At 31.9% G+C, this 14,817-nt stretch overlaps 1 protein-coding gene across 1 annotated transcript; it reads right to left on the reverse strand.

The window, feature by feature from the left end:
- Positions 1-11,266: 11,266 nt before the first annotated feature.
- LOC110634606 (FCS-Like Zinc finger 17) lies at positions 11,267-12,231 on the reverse strand. The gene is made up of 2 exons (XM_021783678.2): positions 11,852-12,231; positions 11,267-11,603 (listed from the first exon to the last, which is right to left on the reverse strand). Exons 1-2 carry the CDS (start codon positions 12,163-12,165, stop codon positions 11,393-11,395), a joined length of 525 nt encoding a protein of 174 aa, XP_021639370.2. The 5' UTR covers positions 12,166-12,231; the 3' UTR covers positions 11,267-11,392.
- Positions 12,232-14,817: the final 2,586 nt, after the last annotated feature.

The following is a 14,817-nucleotide window of genomic DNA, read 5'->3' on the forward strand; positions in this document are numbered from 1 at the left end:
GGTGAGCTTTGTCACTAAGCAGCTTTAAAATGAAAGAGGGATGGTGGCGTGGCATGGCATGTGTGGTGACTGGTGTTTGTTGGGTTACTAGTGGGTCAAGATTTTCAAATTCCTGGAAGATTTTCCTTTTCTTTTTGTATTCAATTTCAAGAAATCTCGAACACCCATTTGCTTGCATGAAATTAAATTTCTGCAGAATGTATCATTTCTAATTTAAATTGAAACTTTGGATTGGAATGGATAGCTATCGTCCTACTTTGTTACAATGTTGATTAATTAATTAATGTATCAGACGTAGTACTGTTTGTTTCTATATTTTATTTGGGGCGGGATGTGTTTGTCACATAGAATAGTGTATATATATATATATATTTCTTATTTATTTTATTTTAATAATTAATACGACCAAGCTCCCATTCTCTAGCTTATTAATTAAAGTTTAATTTTCATAAAAAATACTTTTAAAATATCATTTTTAAATATACTAAAAATTTATTTAATATTGTTATTAGAAAATTATTTTTTAAAATAAATTAATTAAGTAGTATTAAAAAATAATTTAAAATTAAATAAATTTTAATTATAAAAATATTAAAATAATGAAATAATTTTTATAAATTATTTTTTTAATAATATTTAAGATAATACTATTATTTAGAAAAATAATTTTAACACACCTAAGGCAATATTAAATAGACACGAAGTTAATATATACAGTAAACTTTTAAAATAATTAATGAAAAAGACAAATCTTGCGTGAAAAAATATCCTTAAATTGTATACACTCTAAACAATGAAATTTATATTTCAACAACAAAATAACATTATTTTATATTTACTATTAAAGATATTTTTAAATTAATTTTTACATATCAAAATTAGATTTATTGTTTAAGAGATGTTTAAGGACAAATTCTTTTAAATTGATTTGCTGCATTTTAAATAAATAATTTTAGTGTGGATTTTAATAAAGTCCAACTCTAATTAATGATGAAGCTAATTCAAAATATATGTTATAAAATTAATCTCTCATGAGAAATTTGATTTGAAAACATTCCTAAATTGCAAATACTAAAAAAGTGAAATTTGGATTCATAATTTCAACGAATAGTAATACCATTTAGTTTTATGATAATTTTATCTCTATTTTAGAATCACGATTGTCAAAATATTTGAATTCTTTTTCATTATTAAAATTAATGTTTACAATACAACTCAACTCAACTCAACTCAACTAAGCCTTTATCCCAAAAATTTGGGGTCGGCTATATGGATTCGCTTTTTCCACTCTGAACGATTTTGGGTTAAATCCTCAGAAATGTGTAATGCTTCTAAGTCATGCTGTACTACTCTCCTCCAAGTCAATTTAGGTCTACCCCTTTTTTTCTTTCTATCCTCTAGCCTAATGTGTTCTACTTGTCTAACTGGAGCCTCCGTATGTCTACGCTTCACATGACCAAACCACCTCAATCTCCCTTCTCTCAACTTATCTTCAATTGGCACCACTCCTACCTTTTCTCTAATACTTTCATTACGGACTTTATCTAGTCTAGTATGACCACTCATCCACCTTAACATTCTCATCTCTGCAACTCTTATCTTAGATGCATACGACTCTTTCAAAGGCCCAACACTCACTACCATATAGCATAGCCGTATGGTCATGACGTAAAATTTTCCTTTTAATTTATTGGGAATCTTACGATCAAATAAAACTCCCGTGGCACGCCTCCACTTCAACCATCCCGCTTTAATCCTATGACTAACATCCTCCTCACATCCCCATCTACTTGAAGGATCGAGCCTAGATATTTAAAGTGATTACTTTGGGACAGTCACTCCATTCAAACTAACTCCTTCCCTATCACCGCTTGGCCTTCATGAACTTGCAATGCATGTATTCTGTCTTCGTTCTAATTAACTTAAAACCCTTTGACTCTATATTAATTCTCCAAATTTCTAGCTTTATATTGAATCCTTCTCGTGTCTCATATATCTGAATAATATCATCCGCAATCATCATGCACCTAGGATTACTCTCTTGTATATGTTTCATCAGTTCATCTAAAACTAATGTAAAAAGGTAAGGGCTTATGGTGATCCTTGGTGTAATCCAATTGAGATCGGAAAATCTCTTGTGTCCCCTCCCACTGCGCACAATAGTAGTTGCTCCTTCATACATATCTTTCAATACTTGTATGTACCTAATAGATACCCTCTTTTGTTCTAACGCATTCCATAAGACCTCTCTTGGAACACTATCATAAGCCTTCTCCAAATCAATAAAAACCATGTGTAGATCTTTCTTCCCATCTCTATATTTCTCCATCAAGCTTCTAATGAGAAAGATCGCTTCCATAGTTGAACGACCGTGCATGAAACCAAATTGATTGAGAGAGATAGAAGTATCATGACGTAGTCGATGCTCCACAACTCTCTCCCACAACTTCATAGTATGGCTCATGAGTTTAATTCCCCTATAGTTTGAGCAACTCTGTATGTCTCCCTTATTTTTAAAAATAGGTACTAAAATACTCTTCCTCCATTCATCATGCATTATCTTTGAGTTTAGAATCTTATTAAATAATTTAGTTAACCATGCCACTCCCATATCTCCCAAATACTTCCACACTTCAATTCGTATTTCATCGGGTCCAGGCTTTACCTACTTTCATTCTCTTAAGTGCTTCCTTTACTTCTAAAGATCTAATCCTTCTAGTATAATTTACATTCTTTTCTATTGTTCTATAATCTATATTCACGCTATTTCCATTTTGACTATTATTAAAGAGATCATTAAAATAATTTCTCCATCTTTCTTTAATGTCCTCATCTTTCACCAACACTTTTCCTTCTTTATCCTTAATGCACCTAACTTGATTGAGATCTTGACATTTCCTTTCTCTACTCCTTGCTAATCTATAAATATCTTTCTCCCTTCTTTAGTTCCAAGTTTCTCATATAACTTTTCAAAGGCTCTTGCTTGGCTAATCGCCTTTTTGCCTCTTTCTTTGCTATCTTGTACTGTTCATATGCCTCATTATTATCACATTTAGGTAATTTCTTATACCATTCCCTTTTTCTCTTCAACCTTTTGTACTTCCTCATTCCACCACCATCTCTCTTTTGAGGGTGGTCCATGTCCTTTAGGCTCTCTAAGTACTTTTTTAGCTACTTCTTTAGTCTTTGATGCCATCTGTATCCATATATCATTGGTCTCCACATCTAGCTTCCATGTTTCGGACTCAAGAAGCTCATTTTTTAACTTCACTTGCTTTACTCCTTTGAACTCCCACCACTTTATTCGAGCTACACTATTTCTTGACCTTACTTGAATTGTTCCTAAACTTGACATCCAAGACCACCAACCTATGTTGACTTGTTAAAGCCTCTCCGAATGACCTTGCAATCCTTGCATAGAGCTCTATTTGTCTTCCTGGTTAAGAGGAAGTCGATTTGGCTTCTATGTTTCCCACTTTGAAAGTCACTAAATGTGAATCTCTTTTTATAAAGTAGGTATTTGCTAGTATTAGGTCGTATGCCATAGCAAAATACAGGATGCTTTTTCCATCCTCATTTCGACTGCCAAAACCAAAACCTCCATGAACATTCTCATAACCTTGCATATCACTTCCTACATGTCCATTCAAATCTCCACCAATGAAAACATTCTCTTAATTCAAGATGCTTTGCATTAAATCATCCATATCTTCCCAAAACCTTTGTTTACTCTCACCGTCTAGTCCTATTTGTGGGGCATAAGCACTAACTATATTTATTGTTTCTCCGTCTAGTACTAGCTTTACTAGTATAATTCTATCTCCTACTCTTTTCACACTACTCTGCCTTTCAATGTCCTGTCTATGATTATACCCACTGTCTTGTTTCTCTCCTTTCAGAAACCACAATTAATACAATGAATTACCCACTTCCTTACTTTTCTCTCCTACCCATTTAGTCTCCTGAATGCAAGCAATATTCACCCTTCTCCTTTCCAAGGTATCCACAAGCTCCATTAATTTTCCTGTAAGTGATCCAACATTCCAAGTACCAACCCTGATCCTCCTCCTATCCTGCTCCTTCCTAATTGGTCTCCTTCTATGATATCTTCTATTATTTTCTATGTCTATCTTGTGTTCTGTTCCACTATTTGTTCTATTATCTGTCTTATGGACTAACTTCTTTACCCACACCCGTCCATGATGTGGGAACCCTTGCTCACTTAACACCACACCCGGGCGCCGGCATGGCGCGTCGCTTTCGGTTAACGCCCTACACCCTTGCATATTTATCACTATACCTGGGCTCCGATGTAGCGCGTCGTTAGTAGAGGACGCCCCAACGTTTATATCATTTGAATCCATATCATAGGGTGTGACGAAATTTTTACGCTGATTGTCACCTACCGCAACCCTCCTCCTTTATCCGGGCTTGGGACCGGCTAAGCACAAACTACTTAGGCGGAGTTTAATGTTTACAATAGTATGATGAATTTAATTGTTTTATATAATATAAAAATTAATTAAAAATAATTAAGTGATTAATAATCCAATATTTGAACATGTATTTTAATTGTTTAAAGAAAATAAGGGTGGCCACAAAAATCATCTGCATCACCCAACTCTCATACCCATCAAGTGATGCAAACTAGAAACCTAAGTGATGCAATGCAAACCCATTCTGAAAACCAAAAACGACAAAAAAATGGCATAAACGACAAACTTATCCAAACTAATTAACCAAACAATGCTTTCAGTTGCACCACCGTCATGTCTGCAAGAATCCACCTATTTCCTCTAACGTGTAGACACTTCACAGGTGACATTGACCTCTGTCTGTCTATGTTGGTACGTTTTCTACTGTGTCCTTTTTATTTTAAAAATATTCGTCCCATTCGGTTTAATTAAAATTTTATAAAATTATGTTATTTCACGTAAATTTAAAATAATGTAATTAAATTATATATAATACTTGATTAAATTTTCTCTTTTTGTGTTAATTTTTTAGAGTAGAGTTAATTTTATTTTATTTTTATATATGATATGTGTTAACATATAATTGTTTCAAATATTTATATCATGCGTAAAAAATATCTTAATAAATCAATTTCTTTTAAGTTAATTTTTAGAAGGGAGTTAAGTCTATTTATTTTTTTATGAATTAAATAAATTAAAATTTATTTAAAAAAAGGAATCAGCAACTAATTTACATTAAATTGAATTAAAATTTTAATTTAATTTATTAATATATTACCTATCCTTCTGGCTAAAATTAATGAAAAAGCATAGAAAGATTGTATTATATTTATTAGAAAATGTTAATTTTCATAAGGTTTAAAGAAGTTACCCATCCACCAAGTCCTTTTCAAGAAATTTAAAATAGAAAGTAATGATGGTGTGTCTAAAAAGCACATATCCAACAACAATCTACTAATTGTCTTTGGTCCATCCTTTTCCCTTTAAATTTTTGGACTTTGCCAAAAGGTTCAAAATCCCAACAAGGTGTCCACCATATTGCAATTTGGGTTTTTCCTTATATAATTTTATTTTATTTTTTAAAATCTTACTAACATATTTAAGAAATTATTTTCCTAATAATATTTTTAATAATAATGATAAATAAAACCTTATCTAATGATTGAATGTGTGCATGACTATTAATGAATATAAGAATTAAAATACACTAAGTCTCCCGCATTAACTACCCATAAATGGATCTTTTGGGAACTCACGTCATGTGATAAAAGTGTGTGTGTGTGAATTATATAGGATAAAAAACTTTATTAAAATTACTATATTTTTAACAGTAATTCAATCCTATTTCTGACTTGTGTGCGTGTGTTTTTTATCTTAGTCTATGGTGTGGCCCTAGTTAAGGTTTGCGATGGAGTTGGACATGTTAAAAAGTTTAGTTGATCTTTCGAGATTTTACATTGTGTTACAAGAATATGTGTAAATTATATATAACTAAGAATTTTTTGTTAAAATTGCTATAATTTTAACAGCGATATAATCCTACTTTTAATTTGTGTGCGTGTATTTTCTAACTTAAAGAAAAAAATTATAATTAGTAATTACCTAGTTTACCTAATCTATAATTAAAATTTCCATATATTGATTATGCATACAATAATTAGTAGAAGCCATAATTAATTAAGCAAACCTACAAAAATTGATAGAGAGATTATCACATCACCTCTTTATATTTATATACAAGAAGTCTTCAATTAGGTATTGGTTTAATTAAGAGAGGTGCTCCACTCATGGCAAGGACAGTTGTCTATAATCTTGAGACATGATTGCCACTTTAGAAGGAGAAAAATAAATTGAAGGTGGGTCCTCAATTAGTACAGAAACTAAAACATTACTATAGTGCCATGATCAATATTTTTGTTTTTTTTATCATGAACCATTGGTTAAATGTTTCTTCTGCTGAACTTTGGAATGGTGGGGACTCTAGAGGGGACAAACTTGGTTGCCTCTAAGAAATATTGTCTAAATCTTTGAATTTCAAATGAAAGGATATTGCTTTCCTACCACTATTTTTTCTCTCTCTCTTTTTATCAATATAAAATATATGTTTTTAATTTATCATATGATATCTTCATTCATACATGTACATGTAGATGAGACTAATTTATGTATAGATCGCAAGTATTATTTAGGTAAAATTACCTTAATAAGAATAATTTTAAGATTAAATCTTTTAACTTTATAGGTAAGATTCACCTAAAAATCAACTCTATAATATTTATTCAACTGCTTCCTCATAATGAAATTGAGTATGAAAAATAAAGAAGCAAGGCTGTCATTATTAATCCTTCCATTATTAAACTTCCCTCTAAAACCGTTGAAAAGAAGAGAGATAAGAAGAAGATGAAACAATAAAAAGGAGGACATGAGACCCCATGAGTCGTTGAATTACAAGGTTAAAAATGAAAAAAACAAAAGAAGCAGAAGAAGGCAAGGAAAAAAAAAAAGAAGGAAGGAGTGTGGGGTTGGAACAGTTCACATGCCATAATTGAGAGTCTCAATATTATTATTATTAGCACTATACTCTTAAAGAAAGAAGAGGAATGGGCCTCTGAATGTGGGGGCTTGGATTTGATATTTTGAGTCAAAGTAATAAAACATTTCATACCCATATTTTAGAGCACTTTCTTTTTTTCTCCCTCCTTATTTTCAAGGTCTTTTGATCTTATCTCTGAGGACTTTTTCATGGGTATGTTGATTATTTATTATTATTTGAATTGAACTGCCTTTGTTAAAGGAAAAGAACAGTTAGGGTTTGTGAGAAGGTTCTTATATTTTCTATCTTATTGACCCTCTTAACTCAAATTATTGCCTTCTAATCTTTACCAACTTTTGTTAAACACAAGGATTATGATAGCGATGGCAAAGTTAGGCTAATGATTTGATCATATATGAAAGAGAGTGCACACATAGCTACACCATTTTCGCTTCTTTTTATGTGTTATAACATCTATCTAGTAGACCCTTTTGGATGGTTATTGGATTAAAGATTAGAGACTACTCAAGTAGATTTTGCACTATGACCTGTAGAAATAGAATGACTTGATCATCTTTGTCTTTAAAGCAAAAGCAAGAACTTTAATTTCCAGGAAATAATACATTCATTTAGAAGAGCTTAATAGGACCATGCATGCACTAATCTGAGATCTTTATTAGCTAGCTAATAAAGTACTATATATTAATCATCATATTAAAATGGGGTTAGGTAAACTTGCTACCTTTATTTACTTTTAAAAGAGCTCAACCTAACTAAAGCTTTCCTCATTTTCTGGCTTAAGAGAATCTCATAATTTTTAAGAATGTAGAATAAGATGAACTTTGATGAGCTAGCATTATAATCAAGTCTTTAGATGAAATGGTGAATGATTAAGGTTGCCTAGAAGGGTTTGTAATCATGAACTTCAATGAGCAAATATTATAATCAAGTCTCTGGATGAAATGCAATCAGAAAGCAAATTTTTTAATCTATTTTTCTGGTTGGAAGAATGAATACTCAATTAACTTCATCATTAATGGACCTTACCATGACTCGATCAATTTCTGGCAACTTCAATCAATGCAAGCTACTGTACAATGGCTTTTTTCTGTTGCTTAATTGGATCAAATCTATTAAGGAGAGTTCTCCAATTGGGCTCGAGGTTTGGTCCATGCGCAGAGCTGCACCACAATTAATATAGGCTTAGGACTATCTGACGTAGTCATAAATTCCCTAGTTTTGGCAGATATGCCCGGCTGTGAGCTAAAACTTATGTAAAAAGAGCACAAGTGTGGCAGAGTAATCGACCACCAAAATACATCTGAAAAAGCTGTAAGGAAAGTAGATATAGGGTCTAGCTTAACTCTAAAAAAATTAGTTAGAGAAGGAGAATTACTTAAATCTACTTAAATCTTTATATTTATTACTCTTGTATGGATGTGGAAAAACAAAAGCTAGCTTGTCAATCAGTCATGCATCCTCATACTAAGTGTATTGATCTGCAAGGGACAAAGGCTAAAGAAAACCTTCTCATTCTCTAAGCTCTGGAAAACAAAACCCTTATATCATAGGAGTCTTCCAAGTTAATTTTTATTGGTAGATAAAGCAATCAGCCAATCAGTAAATAGATGTATTATACAATTTCACTTGATCCACAGAACAAACATGTTTACAAAGAAAGTTTATTAATGAATCAATAGGACTAACTAAAACAAATAATTTGTTGAGCAACAAGTTTAATCTCCCTTTGCCAAATTTTGCAGTTGATTAGTTGAACAGAACAGGAGACAGCCGTAGAAAGTTAATTGAGGTTCTTGATAGTTTCTGGTTTTATCTGTTTTAGTACAGCCATGACTAGGAAATATTCTTAAAGAACCAAAAGAAAATTAACCATCCAAATACATATCTAATCTTTCAAACTTGCGACACTAACACTTCTAAAGCAATTCCTGTAGGAGCTCAGGAGTTCAAATCCTAACAATTTCATTCCTATTAAATTTGGAGAGAGTGTTAGATAAATTATGTATTAATTTATTTTAATCTGAATTTATATAAATGATTAGATTACTTTACGCATTAAAATATGTCCGAGAGAGTGCTGAGCAAATTACATATTAATTCATTTTAATCTAGGCTTATATAAGTTATTAGATTATTTTACACATTAAAATGACTAGTAAAGTCAATATTGTTATCTAACCACTTATATGTACCTTTTCATTTTTATACTCTTCCAATATAGGATTTATAATCCCAACAATTCCTTTTAACAATTTTCAAAATACCCAAAAAAAAATGTCTACAGGACTAAAACACATTTGCAAAGAAAATTATTAATAAATCAGTAGGACTGAAAGAGTTGGTTTACTCAGCAGCAAGTTTAATCTTCCTTCGCTAAATTTGCCAATTGAGATTAGTTGGACAGAACAGGAGACGGCAATAGAAATAATTGGGATTCTTGGTAGTTTCTGGTTTTATCTGTTTTAGTAGAGCCATGAATAGGAAATATTCTTAGATAACCAAAAGAAAATTCACCATCTAAATGCATATCCAATCTTTTTCTTTGGCCCCTTTTCTTCCAAGCTTTCAACACTAATTTTTGCAGTAGCTCAATTTTCAGTTCCAAGTATTTTTTACAGGAAAAGGAGTAATAGAGATCTTCTTCAAGTCTTTGGATCAAATGTAGCCGAAGAGTGTCAAAACATTTATCAGGTGAATGAATATGGATTTAAAAGAAGAAGAAGAAGAAGAAGTAATGCTATTAATATATGTGTTCAGGCAATAAATAATGAGATTCTTATCACTACCAGGGAAGTCCAGTATTGAGAAAAACCACTCCACCCTGAAAAAAAAAAAAAAATCAGGAAGTCCAAGTTGATGCATGGACCAAGCTAGCTAGCATCACATATATATTCTTAAATTTTGTTATGCAACATAATTCTATTGTATTTTAGATAAAAAAATTTTATTTAAATTCAAAAGCTGCAATGTCATTGTTACGATCCCACGTCGCTAGAGAAGAACCTTGACGAGAAGTTAATAAATCTTTAAGCACCATTTTCTTATAAGCTGATTTTTAAAGTGAGTTCTACCTAAGTAGCTTATTTCTCACATGGTTAAACTTCAGCAATTTGTGATGAATTCTACCTTAACGAGATGAGAAGTTAATAAGTTTTTAAGCACTCTTTTCTTATAAACTGATTTTTAAAGTGAGTTCTACCTAAGTGATTTATTCCCCGTGTGGTTGAACTTCAGCAACTTGTGATGAATTCTACCTTAATGACTTGTGCTACTCAACAATTTATATCAGTCATGAATTCAGTTTATTAGACCTGTCTAAACAAGATTCTTTTACACAGAATTAACTCTACAAGAGTTCACTTCAAATTAATCCCAGTATTCTAGGGAGCTATATGGTTAAAGATTTCATATTACTGCAAAGTGCTAATATAAATATGGGTTTAGAAGAACAACCTAACATGAGCACACTGCCGTCTCAAGAGGCTAGAAAAGTGGTCACACTGCAGTGGCCCTTTCTCTCTTTTATTTATTTATTTATTTATTTTTATTTCTTCGTTATTTTCTCAATGAATAAGGATAAACTTTTCAGATTTTTTTTTTCTCCTTTTGATGGAGATTTTGGCCAGTATAACTTTTATGACTATTCTCTCAGGTTGCTTTTTCAGATTTCATAGATTTGATTATCTTTTCAGATTTTTAAAGATTTTTGCTTTAGCATACTTAATTGATGAAATATTTTCAAATAACTATGAATATCATGATAAATTTTTGTTATGTCACCAATTTATAATGGTAAATCCTTTGAATCCATATATTAAAAGATCAAAGCAATTCTCACTGTTTATAATATCTATTCATGCAAAGAAAAAAAATCCTTTTATTTTCTAAATCTTTGTAAGGATATTTTTTTTATTAAATTTTATTAATGAGTATAGATGCGGAAGTATATTGATTTACTAGGAGTGTTATTCTCATTTGTAGTCTGATTATTTAAATGACATCATTCTACCTTTGGAATATATGTATATGTATGTGTGCAATATATATATACGAAGGAAAATAAAAATAAATAGCAAGAGCAAAATATCTAGAGGGTAGCCTATTAAAGAAGGTCATTGTGTATCCAACCTAGACAACTCACTCTGTCACAGACAAAAAAGATAATTATGATGTGAAACAAGAAACATTGCCTTGTAGATCATCTTCGTATCTGTTGTTATATGTATAGAAACGAAAAAAAAAAAAGGAAGATCACCCACCATGCCACTTTCTTTTGCACTTTACATTCTCTTTGAATATCCCATTGGTGCAGTACAAGAGGAAAAAAGAGAAAAATAAGTAGGAGAAGAAAAAGGTCTATTAACTAAGAAGCTAGTGCCCTGTGCTTCTGATGAGGAACTGGCTTATGTCTCCGGCGAAGATCCTCTACGAGTTGGCGAGTCTCGTGCCTGCCAGAAGCACTGCAGTGCCTATAAGATTTTGTTATTTGCTTGTTAGATATTTCTTGTTCTTTCATTTCATCCAAAACAATCTGCCTGTTTCTGCATTCTATGCTGCAAAAGCCTTGATCTCCCCTGTTATCAAACCATTTTAGATCTGTTCGTTTCTCTCTATGATCATCCCAGCAAAGGACTAACTAAACTAATTAAAAGGTGCATGTATATGAAAGTTTTCTTTTCCTGGTGATAATTAAAGATTATTTAAATTGCCTGCTGTACTATAAATATATAGATCGACAAATTGCAAGGGAAAAACAAAAAATATTGAAAGATAATTTAGCTCCAAGAATTAATGGTGAAGCTAATGAAGTATTTATAGTTACCTGTACATGTAGATGTCTTTGTGTAGGCTCAACTTCTTTTTGCATAAATAACAAGATTTGAGGTAGCAATAAGATTCAATGGTGGTGGCTGAAGAAGCAGGAGGAAGGTGATGATGATTTACTTTTTTCATTGAAGTTTTTAAAACAACATTGGATTTGGATTTGGATTTTCCTTCCGATGATGATATCTGTACAATGGTTTGCAACCCAACAACCATTAATCCCTCTCTAGAAGTTGTAGAAGTTGAATTGGAGTCCTGAGAGAAACCTCCAAGCATTTCAAAGGGATTCTTGAAATTGAAATTTCTTAGCATTCCAGAGGGGTTCTTGAATTTTGAAGGAAAGAAAGAGAAATGAGAAGAAAATTAGTCAGGCATTGGTGAAATGTTTGGTGAAGCAAAGAGATGAGATGGATATATAGAAATAGAAAGCATTATCTTGGCCCCACACACACACTTAGCAAATAATGCTTAAAAGTCTTCATTTATTTATTTTGAAAATAATAATAATAATAAATAATTGAATAATAAATTGATAAGATTCCAAACCAATTTGTGAAGACCCCATAATAATAATAATAAATTCCAATATGAAAACGTGGAAATTGTGACAGTATTTGACATGGATTTCTGTGGCTGGAACAAATACAAAATTTATATTTATGGCCTTCTCATCTTACACATCATTCAGACGTGTTTTTATATAATCATAATATAAATAAAAAAATAATTATACAAAATTTATATTATTCAATTATAAATTTTAATTGAACGTTGCTCTAATAATTTTCAGAATTATATAATTTTAAATTTAATTTATAATCCAAATTAATTATATTAAAATTTTATATTTATAAATAATAATACTAAGATATGAGTAAAAAATTTTCATCATCATAAAAAAATGATATTATAAATAAAAATATTATTATTATTATTATTATTATTATTATTATTATTATTATTATTATTATTATTATTATATGAAGTTTTATTTTAGTGAGATGGTCTTATCTCATCCTAATTTAATTTCTTGTATCATTATAATCAGTAAATATTATTTCTATTTAGAAGTGTAATGAGAGTCAGCAGTAGGTTGTTTAATAGTTCGTCTCATTGGGTGTTATCTCATATTTAGTGATAGATACTTATGAAATTGAGTTAAATTGAAGATATCAATAAGTGATTCGAGTATAGAATCTATAACAACCCATATAAAAAAAAAAAACTGATGAGATTTGACTTTGGCGTGTGACAGTGGATTTCCACTGTCACTGCCAAAGTTTAAATAAAAAAAAATAAAATAAAAAAAAACCTTCAAAAATCGGGAGGAGGAAACCCCCCCCCCCCAATTTTCTCTTCTCTCCCTCTTCTTCCCTCTCTTCTTCTTCTTTCTTTTTCCGGTGACTGGCCGGCGACCTTCCGAGCGGCTCTCCACCGGCCGGCGACCCTCCGGCGACGGCCAGGACCACCAGAAACGGCGGCAAGAGTGGGAGAAGAGAGAGAAAACGCGCGCACAGTGGGCAGCGGCTTTCCGGGCCGATTCCGGCTTCTTTCGACGTCCGATCGAGGCGATTCAGGTGGCGTTGGAAAGCTTGTTCCGAGACCTTTCTTTTGATACCAATTTTGCAATAAATGGAGATCGGATGAGTGAGATATGGAGGAGAGAAGTTTCGAGTTTTTCAAGCTTTTTCGTCAGATCTACGACGATCCGACCGTTGGATCGACGATCCGAGACCACCTATGGACTGAGGAAGAGGAGAGGAATATGGTGGTATGATCAGATCCGGAAAATGTCACCGGCGACCGGCGGTGGTTCCGGCGGTGGCTCCGGTGGGCTATAGAGATAATTCAACTTCCAAAGGCTTCCTCATAAATTTTTGGAATTTTTGAGACACAGATAAACTTCGGGTAAGACAATTTTTATTATTTCTCTGTCTGTGGAGCATAAATACAGTGTTTCTTAAACAGGAAAAATTGGAGAAAAATTCTAAGAAAAATATATGATGAAAGTAAAATTATTTGGAGATATTCTATAGTGTTTCTTGAATTTTTGAGTGATTGTATAATATTTTTGAAGAATATAGATGGATTTTAGTTAGATTTTTAGCATGTGGGCATATAAGATTATTTGAAATTAAGATATTTAAATTTTATAAAATTGATTGAAGCTTGAGGATGGAGGTTTAAATATGTGAATATTAAATTGGGTCGAATTAAGAATATGTTAGCTGTTGGGAACTTTTGAAATTGAGAAAAATTCTTGAATAAAATATTCATGGGTGACTAGAAAATTACAATTCATTTTGCAATAGCCTTATAATATTATTAAGGACTGCGGGGCAAAATTTTAGAATTTTTAGAGCTTGTTTGAGTGGATTTTTATAAAATGTCAATTATAGGGACTAAAACGTAATTTTCAAGATTTTGAGTATTATCTGATTTGGAGGGCCCAGGAGGGGCCATGTGATATTGATGAGATGTGATTGTGAAAATTGAGAATCTAGAAGTGTTATTTGAACCTTTTTGCAGGTTGGGTAGGTCCCAGGTATAGGGGAAACTCTGCCGGATTTCCGGCATGAATTAGGCTGTCTATTGCCTCTTTAAAGTTTTATCTTAACTTAGTACTAATAAATTTATAATTTAATTATTAGGTGACCGAGATCAGCTGTTTTTTTGCATCCAGCAGCCACAATAGTCATCGATGTACAGTGAGTAAAATATTAATTTTAATTGTAATTTCGATATTATTATATGTTTAAGCATGCCCATGCATCACTTATATATATGTATCTATGTAGTTAAACTCTAGGCACGTTTTATGTTGCATTCATAACTGTTAAAGTGCCATGGACATTGTTGTGGTAATTTGGACCAGTGTGCGTGCGTTGGCGTGCGTGTGATGTGGTGTGGACTATGGATAGGACGGGTAGTCACGGCTTGAGTTCTTCGCTGGGACCCGATCCT

The sequence above is a fragment of the Hevea brasiliensis genome, chromosome 1 (genome assembly GCF_030052815.1).
Source record: "Hevea brasiliensis isolate MT/VB/25A 57/8 chromosome 1, ASM3005281v1, whole genome shotgun sequence".
Taxonomy (NCBI): Eukaryota; Viridiplantae; Streptophyta; class Magnoliopsida; order Malpighiales; family Euphorbiaceae; genus Hevea; species Hevea brasiliensis.

Bases quoted from the DNA above. Each gene is read 5' to 3' on its own strand.
- LOC110634606 (XM_021783678.2), bottom strand. From the start codon at position 12,165: ATGCTAAGAAATTTCAATTTCAAGAATCCCTTTGAAATGCTTGGAGGT. The intron at 11,604-11,851 runs GTAACTATAAAT...GTTTGATAACAG, and splicing joins AAAGACATCTACATGTACAG to GGGAGATCAAGGCTTTTGCA.